At 34.6% G+C, this 17974-nt stretch overlaps 1 protein-coding gene across 5 annotated transcripts in view; it reads left to right on the forward strand.

The window, feature by feature from the left end:
* LOC118847592 (SSX family member 2 interacting protein) overlaps positions 1–17974 on the forward strand; it is a 46653-nt gene that overhangs the window by 15886 nt on the left and 12793 nt on the right. For all 5 annotated transcript variants that reach the window (XM_036756130.1, XM_036756129.1, XM_036756131.1 and 2 more), the window contains 2 exons: positions 6310–6385; positions 6478–6655. In XM_036756130.1, the coding sequence (XP_036612025.1) occupies positions 6310–6385; positions 6478–6655 (254 nt within the window). The remainder of the gene's footprint in view (positions 1–6309; positions 6386–6477; positions 6656–17974) is intronic.

Below are 17974 nucleotides of genomic sequence, written 5' to 3' on the forward strand. Positions count from 1 at the left end.
AGTGTTTGCAAATAATATCTCATTTTATCATCTCAACAACCCTTGTAGGTAGATGCTATTATTATCTTTGTTTTAGAGATAAGGAATTTTATATAGTCATAATTGTGCTTTTCATGTTATTTGATCCTATCCCTTGTTTGGCCACAAACTCTTTCCCTGTTCACAGATCAGGAAGATAATTTCTTCCTTGCTCTTTTGCTTTGCTTTTGAAGTCACTTTTTATATCTTAAGTCAAGTCTCCATTTGGAATTTATTTTCATCTATGATATGAGATGTTCATCTATATCTAATACCTACCAGACTGCTTTCCAGGTTTTCTAACATTTATTGCCAAATAGTGAGTTTTGAGATTTATTGAACACTATGCCTCCTATGTTTATTTGCTCTTATCATGTGTAACTAATCTGTTCCACATGATGAACTGCTTCTGTTTTTTTAACTAGTACCCAGTTGTTTTAATGATCATTGCTTTATAGTATCATTTGTAATGTAGGGAGAGATCTGGTACTGATGGGTGCTGCTAGGCCCTGTTTATTTCCACTTTTTTTCATAATTTCCCTTGATATTCTTAGCAGTTGGTTCCTCCAGAGGACCATTATTTTTCCTAGCTCTGTAAAATAATCCTTTGTTAGTTTGATTGGTTTGGCACTGAATAAGTCAATTAGCTCAAGTAATATTGTCATTTTTATTATGCTGGCTCATCCTACCCATGAGCAAGTAATATTTCTCCTACTTACTTAGAGCTATCTTTGTTTATGTAAAGAGTATTCTGAAGTTGGATATGTAGTTCCTGATTGTGTCTTGGTAAATGGACTCCTAAATATTTTATATGTTATTTTAATTCAGATTTCGCACTCTGTTCCTGAATGATTTTGTTGATAATATACAGTACTAGTGATGATTTATGTGGATTTATTATATTCCACAGCTTTTGCTTTTAACTTTGTGGATTATATCCTGCAACTTTGAATTTATAGTTACAATTAATTTTTAGTTGATTGTACGGTTTTAGATTGTATCATCCTGCAGAAAGCTATGGTATAGTTCCTCTTCGCATGTTTTATTTTCTCGATTTCTTGTCATCTTACCGCTATTAACTAGCATTTTTAGCACTATGTTGTTAAACAGTAGTCATAATAATGGACATTCTTGTTTTTCTAATTGGAAAGTCTTCCAACTTTTCTCATTTACTTTTAATATTCTTGGTTTAAATGATAGGACTGTTTGCTATGTTAAGAAAAATTTATTTCTACCTTTTAAAATATTTTTAATGTATCGGGTTTTTTTTTTTTTGGAGGGGGAAAGCAGGGCAGTTGGGGTTCAGTGATTTGCCCAAGGTCACACAGCTAGTAACTGTGTCAAGTGTCTGAGGTCACATTTGAACTCAGGTCCTCCTGACTCCAGGGATGGTGCTCTACTCAACTGCTCCATTTAATGTTTTTAATAGAGACATTGGGCTATGTCAAGTCTTTTCAGCGTCTCTTGAGATAATCATGTGCTTTTTGTTATTAATGTTACTAATATGGTATGTTATATTTATGTGTTCCTTACATTGAATTAGCGACTCCACATTTCTGGTATAAATCCAAATGCCTATAGTGTATGATCTTGAATACTATATTATTGTAGCCTATTTGCTACTATTTCATATTAAGATTTTGGCATCAATGTTCACTAAGCATATTGATCTGTAGTTTTATTTCTCTGCTTTATCTCCTATAGTTTAGTTATAAAGACCATATTTGTGTCATGTAAAGAAATTAGAAGGGTCCGTTTCCCCTCCTATTTTTTGCAAACAGTTTATGTAATATTGGAATTACTTATTCATTGAATTTTGATAGAATGTTTTATAAATTCATCTAGTCTGGGAACTTTTATCTTTGAAAGTTCATTTTTGACTTTGTTTAATTTCTTTTTCTGATAATGAGGTTTAAATAGTCTTATTTTCTTTTGTTACCCTACCATTTTATATTTTTGTAAGTATTTGTTAATTTATTCTAAGGTAAAAGTTTTGTTGGCATATTATTGGATAAAGTGGTTTTTAATATTTTTATTTATTCTTTAATTGTTGTTAATTTTCCATATCCATTTTTTCTTTTCCTTTTTTTAATCATTAACTTTTTATCAATTTTATTAGTTTTTTTTTCTAACCAGCCCCTAAGCTTACTCATCAATTCATTTTTGTTTTATTTTGTTTTCAGGTCTCTTTGATTTTCAGAAATTGTTTATTTTTGAGGGATTTTGATATCTTGCTCTAATTCTTTTAGTTGCATGCCCAACTCATGGTTTACTTTGTCTCCCTTTTGTTGATGAAAGTGTTTATAGATATATTTTCCTCTAAGGACTATGTTAGCTACATTCTAAGCATTGGTATGTCGTCTCATTATTATCATTTTATTGAAATTTTCTGTTGTTTCTATAATTTGTTCTTTCACACCATTTTAGTATTATTTGGTATACAATTAACTTTGGATTCTTTCATCATAGAGTTTTTATTGCATTGTGGTCAGTAAATGATGGGCTTAGTATGTCTACTTTTTTGCATTTTGGTGAGGTTTTTTTCTGTTCTCAATCAGTAATCGTCATAGATCTGAGATTTTTAATTTTTCTAAAGTTCTACGCAGATACCTAATTTCTTATTTATTGTTTTGTTAGATCATCTAGGCCTAAAACAGTCCATTAGAGGGTCTGTTACTATTATAGTTTTTTACTCTCCAGTTCCACCTATAATTTGATTAACTTTCTCCTTAAGTATTTAGATGCTAAGCTATTTGGTATACATACATATGTGTGTATGTGTGGAGGGGGGGATGTATACATGTTACATGTTACATCATCTATGGTGTTTGTAAAACTAATATAGTTTTCTTGCTTGTCTCTCTTCATCATATCTCTTGTGGTAGCCTTGTCTGAAGTCATGTTTCCTACGCCTTTTTGAGTTCAGCTGAAGCACAGTAGATTTTGTTGCAGTTCCTTTAATATGAATCTTTTACAGTTTTTTAAAGTGATTATTAGTTGATATTACCTTGAAGCTTTTGTGTTATTTTAGATAACTAAAGCAGATTGAAGGTATTAATGGAAAGTCCTCTTGTCTCAGGAATACCATAAAAGTTTGCTAGATTGTCAAGAAGAGGCACAGATTGAGATAGTCATCCAAATCTACCTTCAGTTATTTCAGTGGGCATGGTTTGGAGATTGGTGACCACTGTTGGAGTTTGGGATAGTGAATATTTTGCTCACTTTTGATTGTAATACCATCTGGGAAAGCTTGTATCTAATATACCTAACACAGAACATTTTGATAGAAGATTGTTAAGGTTGGTTGATTGCCAACTTGTGAAATGACCTATGAGCAAATGAAATTTATTAAATGCCTACCATATGCACAGCACTGTGGTAATAAAAACAAAACATCAATTGTAATTAAAAAACTAAATCCTTAAAATTCTGTTACTAGCATAGCAGTTTTGATGTTTCTTGCAAGAATCTTTCAGGACTGTTTTTGAAGATCATACTAACTTGGGTTCTGGTTGGGCAAGGAGAGTTTAAATTCTTTGGGGATCACAGATGTGAAAAGTATTGAGGGGCAAAATACTTTTTAGGGGATTATTTTATAGTTTCCAGATTCGCAAAGTATCTCTTTAGTAGGTCTTTTTCTTTGTTTCATAAAAGAGTTTGAGCTCTGCTTTAGCAGCATTATATTAGCAACATAACCACCTTTATAGTAAGAAAGCTGAAAACTTTAAAAAAAAGTATAATTTTAACTTAGAGTTCTAAATGTTAGTTATACAAAGTGATTTAAAATGTGTGTTTGGGAGAAGGGGAAGATAAAAAGACCTAGAAAAAGAAACATGAAACCTGAAATATTTTCCATGGCTTGATACTCTAGGATCCTAAAGTGTATATTAGCAGTATTAATGATAATATCATCACCATCAGTTATTCACTATTAATACTGTTTAATAATAACTAAGTAACTGGACCAGCTAGCATTTCTATAGAGCCTACAATTTGCTAGGCACTGTGCTAAGCACTTTACAATATTATTTCAGTTGATTCTCAAATCAGCCCTGAGAGATAGATGCTATTAGTGTCATCATTTTAGAGTGGAAGAAACTGAATCTGACAGAAATTAAGTGACTTGCCCAGGGTCACACAGCTATTAAATGTCCAAGAGCAGGCCCAGCACTCCATCCACTGTGCTACCTTGCTGCCTCAATAAATGTATGCCTATAGGATGTAGAGCTGGAAGTTACCTTCAAGATCATCTATTAAAATTTTTAAGGGTATAGTAGCTGATGACTCTTGACCAGTTTTGAGATTTTGTATTCTTTATAAGTAAGCATTCAGTAGTATATAGTTTATACTTTGTCTAAATCATGAAAGACTTGGAAACTTTACTCTTTTGTTCATGACTCTGCATTCATGGGTACTCCATAAAGAAATGAATGTTGATGAGGCAGGATAGTATAAGGAAATGACACTGAAGAGGTAAGAGGTAAAATCTCTATTTTGTAACTTACTAATTGGCAAATCAACTTCTCTGAGACTTAGTTTTCATCTCCAAGGGTAGGACCTTTTACACACTCATTTTCTTGATCAAGCCTAGAGCATTGCAGAGCTTCTTAAGTGATATCTGTAATCAAAACATTCAACCTGACACTCTCCCCACTGGGATAAAAAAAGGATAGAGAAGGCTTGTTTTCCTTAATATGATATGTTTAGTTGGTTGGTTTATCCCTTGGAATTGATCTATCAGCATATATATCTTGGATGAATGCTGAGCTGGGACCAGAATTGAACAAGAAGATGAGAGTAGCCTTGATTTAAATTGTCTTTGGGAAATTGTGTTGTTCTTTAATGATTCCAGACTTCTCCTTGAAACAAGGCTGGTTTTTTTAACACCAGTATTTTTCTGTTATTGTGAGGCTCTGTGGCTATGAGTCATTGGATACCAAAAGCTTACAGTTACTCAGAGGATAATGGGGGATATGAGGTGCATAGTGTGTGTGTGTGAGAGAGTAGGCTAATGCTTATTGCTGAACAAGAATTATCCAAGAAACATGGCATAAAGGATATTATTTGGTGCACAACTGGAAAAGGTGTGGGCAAGTTATATAGCAAGAACAAGAACTGATGGATCGCTATATAGTTTGAAGAGCTGAAGTTGATGTGGAAGAAAGCTCCTTGGCGTGTTGGATGGGAAGCTCCCATTTTCTACCCCCACCCCCATAGACAGGAGAGCATGGACAAAAGGCTCAAGCATTAAAGAGCCCAGAGATACTGTGATCTACATGAGTGAAGAAATACCTACATTGATGAGCTCACCAGTCCCCTAGCACTTATACTGCCTACATTAGGAAGATGAAGTAAATTAATCTAGGTAAAGTACTTGGTAATGGCAAAGTTTTAAAATGGTAAACCATCTTTTTCTCAAACCTTAGCTATAGGTTTTGGCTTAAACAGTTGGATGTGTTTGTTTTGTTTGTAGCTTTTTTTTGTCTTGGACCCTCTTGGTAATCTGCTGAAGCCTAGAGGCCTCTTTGGAGAGTAATGTTTGTAAATGCATAAAATAAAATGCTTAGGATCATAAAAGAAATCAATTATATTGAAATACATTTATCAAATAGGTATTTTTAAAAAGTTCATAGACCCTGGATTAAGTATCCTTGGTCTATTTCTCTTGTTATGTGACAGCTGTTCAGATGCTTGAAGTTAGCTTTCATGTATCCCTCCCTCGAAGTCTTCATTTCTCCAGACTCCATATACCCAGGTACTCCAATCAAGACTCATATAGGCATGATCTTGAAACTTTTTTCCATCTTGGTCTTTTTCTTCTGGACAGTCTTCAGTTTGTCACTGCCCTTCCTTAGAACAGTATACCCAGAACTAAACAAGGCAAAGCTGAATCATAGAACTACCACTTTCCTAATGGTGGACATTATTATGCCCCAACATATCCTAAGATACATAGATTTTTTTTTGGCTGCCATTTGTAATGAAGTATATTCAACATGTAAAACAGGTCATAAACACACAAGTTTATATCAAAGCTTTTGATCTTTATTTTACTTCTGATTGGGCAATAGCTTTACCTCAACCCCCATTCCTCAGTGTTTCCATTTTATCTTCCCTCAGAAGAAGTTCTGAGGGGAAGGAGGTTGGGCTGGCACATGAATCGTGTAGTATGAAGCCTGGTGAAGATTCAAGTTGACCTATAATCCTTTCTTCCTCTCATCATATGGTATAGATTCTGGTTTCAAAAAGTTTAAAACATGTAACATGTCTTTTCTTTTTTCTTATTGATAGCTATGGATATTTTAAATTATGTGGGGAGAGCAGATGGAAAGAGAGGTGCCTGGAGAACTGGCAAAACTGAAGCTAGGTAACATTTACTTAAAATTTACAAATATATGTGTTTAAACTCGAATTCCTTTTTATAATATACTTCATGCTGACTGTTTCCCTCTCTCCCAGGAATGAAGATGAAATGTATAAAGTTCTGTTGAGTGACTATGAACAACGCCAGAAGCAAATTCTATTGGAAAATGCTGAACTCAAAAAAGTCCTTCAGCAAATGAAAAAGGAAATGATTTCTCTTCTGACCCCACAAAAGCAAAAACCTAAAGAAAAAGCTGAAGACAGTCCTGGGACTGTAAGTATCTATTTAATTTTTATTCTGTCATACTAAGCATTGTCTTCCTATATTTCTGATACTACCCCTCTTGCTCCTTTGTTGATTTCCTCCTCTTTTCTACTAAACATGGATGAGAATAGATCCCCAGAAATAGGAAAGTTAGGTGGGGTCAATGCCATCCTGGACATGTCTGTATTATTGTTAGCAGCCTCCTTTGCCCCTTTACAATCCATTCTTTAGACCTCTTATGTAAGTCTAATCATGTGATTGTCACCAAAAATCTGTGGTTCCCATTGCTTGCAAGAAGAATTACAAATTCTGCAACCTGATATTTAAGGCTTTTATAGGTCTAACTCAGTCCTATATTTTCAGCCTTATTTCATACTATTCTCTTTCACACTTTCTACATTATGGACAAACTGGGGCTTTCTCAACCCCATGCGTTTGTTGTGCAAATTGTTTCCTATTGCTAGAATGGATTATTTTTACATTGACCTCTTGATTTTTTTTTATTTAGGTGGTAAAGTGGATAGAGCACTGGGCCTGGAGTCAGGAACATCCTGAGTTCAAATCTAGCCTCAGACATTTACTAGTTGTGAGCGCTGGTAAAGTCACTTAATCTCTGTTTACTTCAGTTTTCTCAAGTATAAAGTGGGGATAATAATAGTATCTAGCTCCCAGGGTTGTTGTGAGGATCAAGTGAGATAATATTTGTAAAGTGTTTAGGACAGTGCCTGGCACAAAGTAGGTGCTTAAGAAATGCTTATTTCCTTTCCTTCCTTCTGTCTCTTTCATGAAAGGTCTGTGCTCATTTTTTTCCTGTATCCCACCTACAAATAATCTTGCCCTTCCTCAATCTCATGTCTGTTTTTGTTTATTATATCATAAGCTCTTATTCCATTCTAGCCTATATTTTATTTTTTTAAATGTATCCCTCCTAAATGTATTAGCTCCCATTGAGTAGGGAGTATTGCTTATGTCCTCAGTGCCTCACACAGCTCTTTGTAATATGTCATGGAAAAAAATACCCTCTCTCTTAATCAGCAAGCATTTATTAAGTACCTACTGTGTGCTAGGTACGGTGATATAAAGACAAAAAGTTAAACAGTCCTTTCTCTCAAAGAGCTTAGATTCTATTGGGAGAGACAACATGTCCATATATAAGTGTTACAGAATATATAGAGAATAAGTTTAAAATAAATACAAGGTTGTAAGGAAAGGTACTGGGAGTTAGGGGGTAAAGATTAGGACAAGTTTTGTGTAGAGGGTGGTTCTTGAGCTTCATTCTTGAAATTGAAGGCACTTATAAGGTGGAGGTAAGGAAGTGCATTCTAGGCATGTAGACATCTAGGACAGTCAGGGCAGAGCAAAGAGGGAAGAGATGGAGGGCTCTTTCTTGTGCAACATAGAGGATGTCAGTTTGGGTAGGTGTCACAATGCGTGGAAAGCTAAAATGCATATGGAGACAGGAAAGGTAGGAAGGGACCAGTTTTGTGAAGGCACTAAGATGCCAAGCCAGTAGTGTACATTTGATCCTAGAGGTAATAGAGGCCACTGGAGTTTGCTTAAGTTGGGAGGAAGGCAAAATGTGTTGCTTAATCCAAACTTCACTTAAGGAAAATCACTTTGGTGGCTGTGAGGCAGATGAAGGTAGTGGGGAGAGGCTTGAGGTAAGGAGACAAAAGAGTTTTAATTATAATATTCCAGGCTAGAGGTGATGATGGCTCAATGAGTAGAGAGTAGGAGACATATTTGAGTGATGTTGTGGAGAAAGAAAGGTGATTTGGCAACTGATCGGATATGTAGGGTGAGAGACAATGAGGAATTGATTACATCGAGTTCATGAACCTGGGTGACTGGAAGATTGGTCGATGTCCTTGAACAGTGGAAGTTCAGAAGAGGGGTGCGTTTGGTGTGAGTTTGATGACTAGGACGTCCAGCTCAAAAGGTCTTGTAGGGACAATTGTTAACTCAGGATCAGAGCTTCACAGAGAGAGAACAGGGCCGGATGTATAGGTTTGGGAGCCATCTGCATAGAGATGATAATGAAATCTGTGGGAGCTGATGAGGTCATCAGGTGAAAAAGACCCATCTGCGAGGTGGGTCTTATGAATTGTAGAGGGAAACAAAGAAATTAGTTTGTTGGCTTGAGTAGACCTGGAAGAGAGATGTATTTGTCCAAGATGTTTAAATAATTCAGAGCTCATGGGTTGTATTATTTTAATCTACTTGTACTTAAATGATTTTTATTATTGTTTGTTTCAAGGTTAGCTGTATAGAGAGATATACTATATACATAATAATACTAGTAACATTGTTCATCGAAGAATCTTCAGTTTTATAACAGTTGCTTAAAAAAAACCTTTGGGGTGAGTATTATACTTCTCTAAGCATTTTCATAGATACATAATCTCATTTTGGTCTGATGGCAGTATTGTAAGATAGGTATTGCTTGATTTTAGTATTATCCCCATTTTATAGGGGAAGAAATAGAAACACCAGAGGTACCGGCTAATTAGTGATAGAATCAGCATTAAATTTACTGCTTTATTTGACTCCTATTTCAGTGTTCTTTCCATGAAATAATTTTGTTCCCATAGCATATGGTCTTTACCCAGTAAAGGTTATTCTTCATTTAAAAGAATAAATGTTAAAAACCTAATATTGTACATTAATACAACCAAATTTGCTTAAATAACTTTTTGTTCAGATTAATAATTGCAAAGATTCTTGTAAGCACTGACTTCTTTAGTATAAATGAAAAATAAAAAGGCTTTTAGAAAGAAATTTTAAGTTTCTTTTTGCTTTTAATACCGGTTATTTTCCCTTAATTGCTACCATCTCCACTGAACCCTTTCTTCTAACAAACATTTAAGCCAAGCCAAATGACACAGCAGTGGATTCTAACAGTTAGATGTTGTATGAATAGTTATCCCTGTGCTGTGTCCCACCCTCTCCTGAGAGGAGAAAGTAATAATTTCACTCCATTAGGAGGATCATAGACCCAGTGCTGGAAAGGAGTTATTGAGCCTGACTCTTTCATTTTACACACGAGGAAACTGAAGGTCAGAGGGGTTTAAATGACTTGCCCACAGTAGTACAGGTAGTAGGAGCTTGAGCTGTGAGAGTCAAGTTCAGGTCCTGAAACACTCAAGTTCAGATTGCTCTTTTCACCATAGAGCATTCCTGCTTGCTTCATTAACATGATAGATCTGTTCCCCAATTATGGAGCACCTATTTTGTTTCCAGATTTTGCTGTCACAATAAATGCTGTTACTAACAGAGAATCTTCTCTCTGTCCGTGCTCCACCTATCTCTGATCTTTTGGGGGCATATACTAAGTAGGATTTGGGGGTTAAAAGGTTTGAACAGTTAAGTGACTTTGACAGTTGCATATTGTTTTTTAGAATAGTTGGACTAATTCATAGGTCTACCAACAGAATGTTACTGTTTTTGTCTTCTCACAACTGTTCTAACATTGATTCCTTTCATTTTTAATACCTTTGCCAATTTACTTGGTATGTGATGAAATCTCCAAGTTGTTTTAATTGCACTTCTCTTACTAGTGAGATGGAGCAAACTTTTGTATGATTGTTGATCGTTTCTATATCTGCTAATTCTCTATTTGTCTTAGATAGTAAGCTTTTATCAGAGCTTTAATGAAAGATTTTTTTTCATAATCACTTGTTTCTCTTCTACATTGAGTTTATTTATGCAGAAATTCTTTTAATGTGACCCAAACGATTTTTCTTTTGTGTTCTTATTTGGTTACATATTTGCTTCCTGCTTTTTGTATGTACTGCATTCATTATTAAAAATGTGGTTTTTATATTTTGGTTTTGCATAATTTTGGAGCTTCCTGTATGTACATGGATTAAGATGTTAGTCAATTCAAATTTCTGGCAAGCTTCCATTCAGTTTAGTTTTCCCAACAGTCCAGCTTGAATAGGGAGTCTTTGTCCTCTTCATTTGGTGTTCTTAGGTTTATCAAACCCTGGACTTACTATATTCACTTATATCTGAGAGTTACTGTCCAATTTGTTCCACTGATTGTTTATATTTTGTAATTAGTATCAAATAATCTTGAATATTACTTATTGATGATGCCTTTGACCCCTCTACTCCTGCTTTTTCTTGATTGTTGCCCTTGAGATAAAAGACTTCTTTTGTTCTTTCAAATGAATTTTGTTACCTTATTTCTATAAAGCAACCTCCCTTGGTAGGTTGGTATAGCACAAATCCCTAAATTAATTTAGGTAGCATAGTCATTTTTATTATAGTGGCATGATTTTATCATACACAAATGACTGTTTATTTCTAGAAGACCTCCTTTTATTTGTGTTAAAATGTCTTTAGGTAGCTATTAATCGTGTGTATATATGTATTTACACAGCACTTAATCATTTCTGTGACCCACTCTTTGTTCAGGATGTCCTCATCCTCTTCATTTAGGTCTGTGTCTTTTTCCTCCCCTTTCTGTAAGAACATTTGAGGATGCCTCCTGCTTCCCCACCCAGGTTGTTACTGACGTTATTCTTACCCTACTCTCCCCAGAGTCCTGCATTCCTGAAGTTCATAATTTTGAGTGGGATTTCGGTTATTTTCTTCTGGTTTTTGTTGATTCTACAAGTACTAATGATTTTTATTTTTTTTCCTCCTCTTTTACTTAAACTTTTGTCTCTGTTCTTGTTTCTCTGGAGATTTTTAAGTAAGCTATTTTATCTTCAGCTAGAGATAATTTTTTTCTGTCCCCTTAACTGTTATGTTTTGAAATGTATACATACATTCATTTATTAAAGAAGAAACTTTCCATGGTTATGCTTGTTAGTTTTGTTTTAAAACAACATAAATGAATGCTGTATGTTATAACCCTAAATGCGCTTTTGTTTATGTGATTGTTATGTTGATCCATCTTTGGTGTCCCTAGTATAATACAACTTGGTCTTAATAAAGTGTTTTTTGGTGAATAGTTTTTTTTTGATATATTGCAGAAGTAGCTTTGCTAAGGTTTTATTTCACATTATTTGTGATAGTATCCTAGTGAAATTGATCTATAGTTGTCTTTTCTCTATTTTGTAATTTCCTTATTTAGGTATCTGAATTTAAGGAGCCTGGGTAGAGTGCCATATTTTCCAATTATTGAGAATAGTTCTTTGTAACAGGTATTAATTGCTCTTTGGAAATTTGATAAAATTTACTTGTAAATCTGTCTATTCAAGGGATTTTTTCCCCTAGGGTAGTAATTCATTTATGATTTACTCTTTCTGCGGTTGGGATGTCTTTGTTAATTCGGTCATTTTATATTTTTGTAAAAGGTCCAGTCCCTTTAAATTCTCAGTTTTTCTGGCCTATAATAGAGTATGGTAATTTCTAATAATTTTTTATTATTACATTTTATAATTCATTGTGAATTTACCTTGTTCGTTTTTTATTCTTGTAATTTGATTTCCCCCAGCTGTTAGATTTTTTTCCAAAAACAGTCATAATTTTATTTTTATTTCTATAATCTTTTTGTTTTTAATCTAGTCTCTTTATTGTATGATTTTGACAATTTAGTTTGTGTTTTCTTAAGTGTTGTTAATTTTTCTGGTTTTCTTTGGAAATTATATGCTCTTTCTCTCTTTTATTATGCTTTCAAAGATAATTTTGCCTCTGACAACTCTAAATACCTACATTCCTAATCTTTGGTATATAGTTATTTTTTTACATAGTTATTAATCATTTCTGTGATTTGTTCTTTGACCCAAGGATATCATCATTCTCTTTAAATTTGTGGTTTTTTTTTCCTTCCCTGTTCTAGAAGTACATTTCAGGATGCCTCCTGTTTCTTCATCCCAAATCCCTCTCAACACTTTTCTTATCCCACTTTCCTCATTTTCCTTCCCTTTTTATAGTGAAATTGCTAGAAACATATTCCAAACCTTCTTCTATCATTTATCTTCTTTATCTTCTCCTGAAACTGCCCTCTTAATACCAACACTTTTCCTCCTCTCAAGCTCTGCCTGAAAAAAAAAAGTAAAAAAATTCATAAGGTAATGTGTTGTAGTCCCTGAATTATCTGCCCATTCCTTTCTTCTTCCTTTCTCCTGACTTTTTTATCCCCCTCAGATTATTAGAACTTCTTAGAGTCTTTTTGTCCCTTGATAATAAATTTATGTTCTCTTTGCTCCTTGATCAATATAATAATTTTCTTTTGAAACAATAGTTTAGTATAGCTCTAGAAAATTGGTTTCCTTTTTTTTTTAGAATTTTCTTATTAATTTTATTTATTTGCATTTCTTGTGTTTCTCCCATTTGAATTATTTTCACAGCAAATAGTCTCTTCATTTTTTGAAACCTTTTTAAGGAACAATTCTATTATCTCCCCTGTTAAAGTTGTTTATCTTGTTGATGAACATATAATAGATACAGTTTTGTAGGATATGTTTTTCTTTGGTACATCCTGATCCCTTTTACTTTTTGAAATGTTTCAATAGTTTCTTCTTTTCATTTTAGACAAAAAATAGGGCTGAGCTACCCAAATTTACTTTCTTTGAGAGCATAAGTACTTTTGCTTGATTGTTTGTAGTATTTGTTTTGATGGGTGAAATTCTACAGTTTAACCCAGTACATTCCTTGGTCATCAAAGCTGGGTATTTCTTTTATTCAGTGTCCTTATGGATTCTTTTAAGCACTGTTCTATTTTAAATTGTTTACTGATCTATAGTGTTTGGGCTTCTTTGCTCCATGTTTTTCTGGCAGCCCTTTGACCTTCAGATTATCTCTATTCATTACATTCTCCAGGTCAGTTACTTTGACTTATATAGGACTCAGGTATTCTGATTACCCCCTACCTCCTGCCATTTTTGTTTGGCAAGTTTTTTCTTTAGGTCTATATTTTGAGTTATTCACCTGCCATTCTCCTTTGCAGAACCTCAGTTCCTTGGAGAATGTCTGCCACATGTTGAAAATTGTCTTGCATCATTGTCTGAGTTATTGAGAGCTCTTTTCCACATTAATATTAGTCCCATGTTCTTCTACTCTTGCTTCCTGTTTTAATTTTTCTAGTTCTTTTTTGAATCATTCTAAAGTCTCTAGTGGTTGCTCCATTATATCTAGGAGACCTGCCAAATTTGTCACCTTGCTTTGTTTTTCTTTTTTATATGATTTTTTCAATTAATTAATTTTTTTTAGTTTACAACACTCAGTTCCACAAATTTTTAAGTTCCAAATTTTCTCCCCTTCCCTCTCCACCCCTCCCCCTGATGGCATGAAATCTGATACAGGTTCTACATGTTACCTTCGCATTAAACTTATTTTCCCAATAATCAAGTTATAACCAATGAAATGAACCATGAGAAAGATGTAATAAAACCAAAAAATAAAATTAAAAAGAGGGAGAGCAAATAATTTGCTTCAGTCTGAATTCAGATTCTGTAATTCTTTCTCTGGATGTGGATAGCCTTTTTCCATCATGAGTCTTTTGGAGCTGTCTTAGAACCATGTATTGTTGAGAAGAGCCAAGTCTATCAAAGTTACTCATCACAGATTGCTTTGTTTTTCTTTAGGAGTTTTGTTTTTCTTTGGAAGCTTTCAGTATATGTTCCATTACATAATATTTCTTAGTTGTCTTGTACCCTGGGCTGCCAACCCATTTTTCTTTATGTTTCCCTGCAGGTTTTTTCCTCCTGAGAGAAGTTGGACTCTTCCCTACCATTTTCTCTGGTCATCTTGCTCTCTGCCACTTGCTGTATCTGTACTTTGTGGCTTCTCTGTTAGTCTCCTTCCCTAAATCTTTTCTTGCTCCAGATTGTTGAGTTAGGAATGGAACAAGTACATCTAGTTGCCTTCTGGGTGGAAATTCCAGGATAGGTGTGTGCTTCAGTTGGTGGTTGGGTGGGGATAGGGAATGGTGGTTAGAGATTATCTACCCCAGCGATTACTATAAAGGGAAGATTGTGTGTTCAGTGCCAGAGTGTGAGGAGCCAGGTGTTGGTGGGAACAAGAATTCTTAACTCATCTATTTGCTCTTATTTCAGACCAGAAGGTTTTTATATCGTATGGAATGTTTCTTGTCATTTTCTTGCTTCAATGTTAGTAATGTCTGGCAAATACTGATTTTTTTACTAAGCATATTTATATTACTGTTACAATTTAAAATATCCTTAGATACTACCTACTTTAAAGGCCAAGTAAATGACTGATAAGAGCCTAGAATTTTAGAGATAAAAGGATACCTCTAGATATTATATTATTTAGCCCCTTAATTTTACAGATGAGAAAAGTAAGACCTAGATTAGTTAAAGGACTTGGCTAAGGTGTAACAACCAATTTATAGCTTACCTGGGCCTCAACTCAAGTATTCTGATTAACAGTTTATAGATTTTTCCATTATAACATATTCTTTGTCTAATTCTACATGCATTATTTTGATATAGTAGCTTTGCTGAGATCTTAGTACCAGATCTCTATGGCCTTCACGGTCTAATAGAATGTAGAATTTGTTTCTCAGTTTCTCCCTGAATGTATTTAGGGGAGTGATTGATTTTTCTTGATTATAATAATTTGATGTGAAAAGCCTTCTGGTAAGACTAAATACCTAGCCTGTAAGCAAGGTGCATGCTGTTAGAGGTAGGTGGTTTGGTGAAAAGAATTGCTTAATTTGAAACTTGAGTTGTATCTAAAAAGGACAGAGACTAATCACTTACTGGCCAATATGGTTATTCTCTATATCTGTAGAGAGGCAGCAGTGGTTTATTGGAGACAACACTGGTGTGACAATCATGCCCAGATTTGAGTCTTGCCTCACATATTTACATAGCCAAGTCATAACCCCTCAGAACCTTAAGTTTCCTCATCTGAGAAATGGGGATAACACTTGTACCCAAATACATCATAGAAAAGTACTTTGTAAACTTTATTGGGCCACATGTAAACATTAATTTATCATTATTACTAACCGTTTATGAAATAAAAGCTCATAAAAAAGAGAGGCAGTGGGGTATAGTTGATAGAGTGCCAGATTTGGAGTCAACACCAGGGTTCAAATTCAGATTCTGTTGTTTATTATCTAAGTGACCACAGATGGGACATTTGGCTTCAAGTCTCAGGCAACTCTCTTAGACTCTAAATTTAGGGGACTGCAGTCTGTATCAGAGGAGGAGGGAGTTTTCACAGTGATGAAATCACAAGTCCTTGACATTAATACATAAGATTGCATGAGGTTATTTTTGCTTCCAAATAATGGCTACCAGAGGACACGTCCTGTGACTCTCTTTTCAGTAAAGTTTATTCAAAAATTCTAGCTCTATCACTGTATTTCCAGTGGGGTATAGGTATTGTTCTTAACCCAGGTCTTCCTATAAGTATTCTTATTTGCAGAATCCAAGTCTTTGTCTATTTGGATTGACCCTTCTTCTGAGTCTCAATCTAGAACTTCATGGTTTTAGAAATTGTAGTGTCCTGAATCCTTCTAGGTTCTGTTCTTTAGAGGCCAATATACCAATGTAGACAATTTTCCTGGATCATTTCTGGGACTCCAGTGCACTTTTTAAAGTATAGTTAACATTTTGATTCTGATCTGTATCCAAGTAGTTTTACATATCTGATCTAAATTGAGCCATAATCATTTTTATTTTTCTTTAGATATTTAGGGGTTTTTTTTTTTACTTTATAAGCAAATTTGGGAATTACATCTTGCTGCTTTCTAGATTTCTGTTGCTTTCAAGCAAGCAGGAATTTTACTAACACCAGTAACCTTATGCCTGTAGAATTACATGTGACCTGTATCAGTAAAGCCCCCTCAAAAGTCCTTCCTTTGCCTAGCTGGCAATGTTGCCATAGTCTCTTTTTAGGCAGATCTAGGAGATCTTAAGCCAGGGAGCTCTCTTCCATTGATAGCTGGGCAAAGTAGCTACAAATCATCCATTAGCAAGTGGGTAGCATACTGTATATTTTTAGGGTCTAAGTATTTAACTTTGGAGAAGCAATAATACCTAAGTATTCTTGTGGAACTCTTTTCCTGTCTTCCTTTCCTCCTTGAAACCTAGCTTGAAGCTTTTGTATTTTATCCTTTTAAACATGCTTAAGTATTAATTTAATTGCATGATGGACAATTGTATAGGATTTTTTTTCCTTCAGTTTATATGCATGACTGAGTAATCTCTAGAAAGTGCAGCCTGAAACCAATGATTTGTTTCAATTCAGCAAATATTAAATAAATTGTCATGGTGTTTGAGACACTGCTAGGTAGGTCCTGATGATGCAAAGACACAAATAAAACATTTTCTCTTTTTGCTCTGGAACATGGCTGATCAGTATGTATTGAGGTGAAATTTGGTAAATGTCAAAGGAAAACATTCGCATTTTAAATTTCTCTAGGAAGAACCTAGAGATTCTGGGTTTAAAAAGTAGCATGATATAGCACTGTTTAGTATGGATGAATTTTTTTAGTTTTAACTACGATGGGTAAACTGGCAGTGAGTACAAAGTTCCCTTAACCTCGATAGATGAAATTTTAATATAACAGAAAACAAATTTGATGTCATTCATTAAAATGCATCTTGACCTTGCATCTCTAATTTTTAGGAGGATAAAATTAAATTCCTGATTGGTCACTTAAAAATACTTCATATTGCTCCTATTTATCAGGCTGGCTTTATCTTCAGTATTTGGTTTTTGATGTTTTTTGAGTTGCTTGGGTTTAGGTTGTCTTTGATTCAGTACTATTAACATTGCAGAGAATCTCATTAAATGTGATTTGGTGTGTTGGCTGAGGAATTTTCCAAAGAAATGCATCTCAAGTTACAAAGTGAAAGTCAGTTGGAAAGCAGGGGCTAAAGTGTGTATTTTGTTTTATAAACAACTTCATGGGTTTTTTTCCCTCCTATTGTTAAGGAGAGCTGTATTTGGATAAATACTGGTTTGATTAAACCTGGTTTCTACCAGAGGAATAAAAAGAATATTAGGAAATTCATTATTCCCTTTGCTGTGAGGTATATAAAGTGTATAGAACCTTAGAACTGGGAGGGATCTTATAACCACAGGAAGTGCCTTGCCCCTCAATTGTTATCTAGCTAACTAATTAGGAATGCCAAAAAGCAAATCCCCATGTATTGCCCCCTTTGTTCCATAGCACTTAGGGGTTTGTTGTTCATTTAGTGTCAGGACCTCCTGCCCCCCATCTGTATTGGGGATCCTTGAAGAGTTTGGCCTTTGTTTCCTTTGATTAATTCAGTGTCTTTGATTGAGTCTTACTAGGTGCTAAACCCTAGGCCCAAACTCCTAACTATTAGGCGCTGAGCCTATGTGGGTGTGAATTTGTAACTATGGTGGAGCCCCAGGTGGGGCCAAAGAGGG

This window comes from Trichosurus vulpecula, chromosome 4 (assembly GCF_011100635.1).
Source record: "Trichosurus vulpecula isolate mTriVul1 chromosome 4, mTriVul1.pri, whole genome shotgun sequence".
Taxonomy (NCBI): domain Eukaryota; kingdom Metazoa; phylum Chordata; class Mammalia; order Diprotodontia; family Phalangeridae; genus Trichosurus; species Trichosurus vulpecula.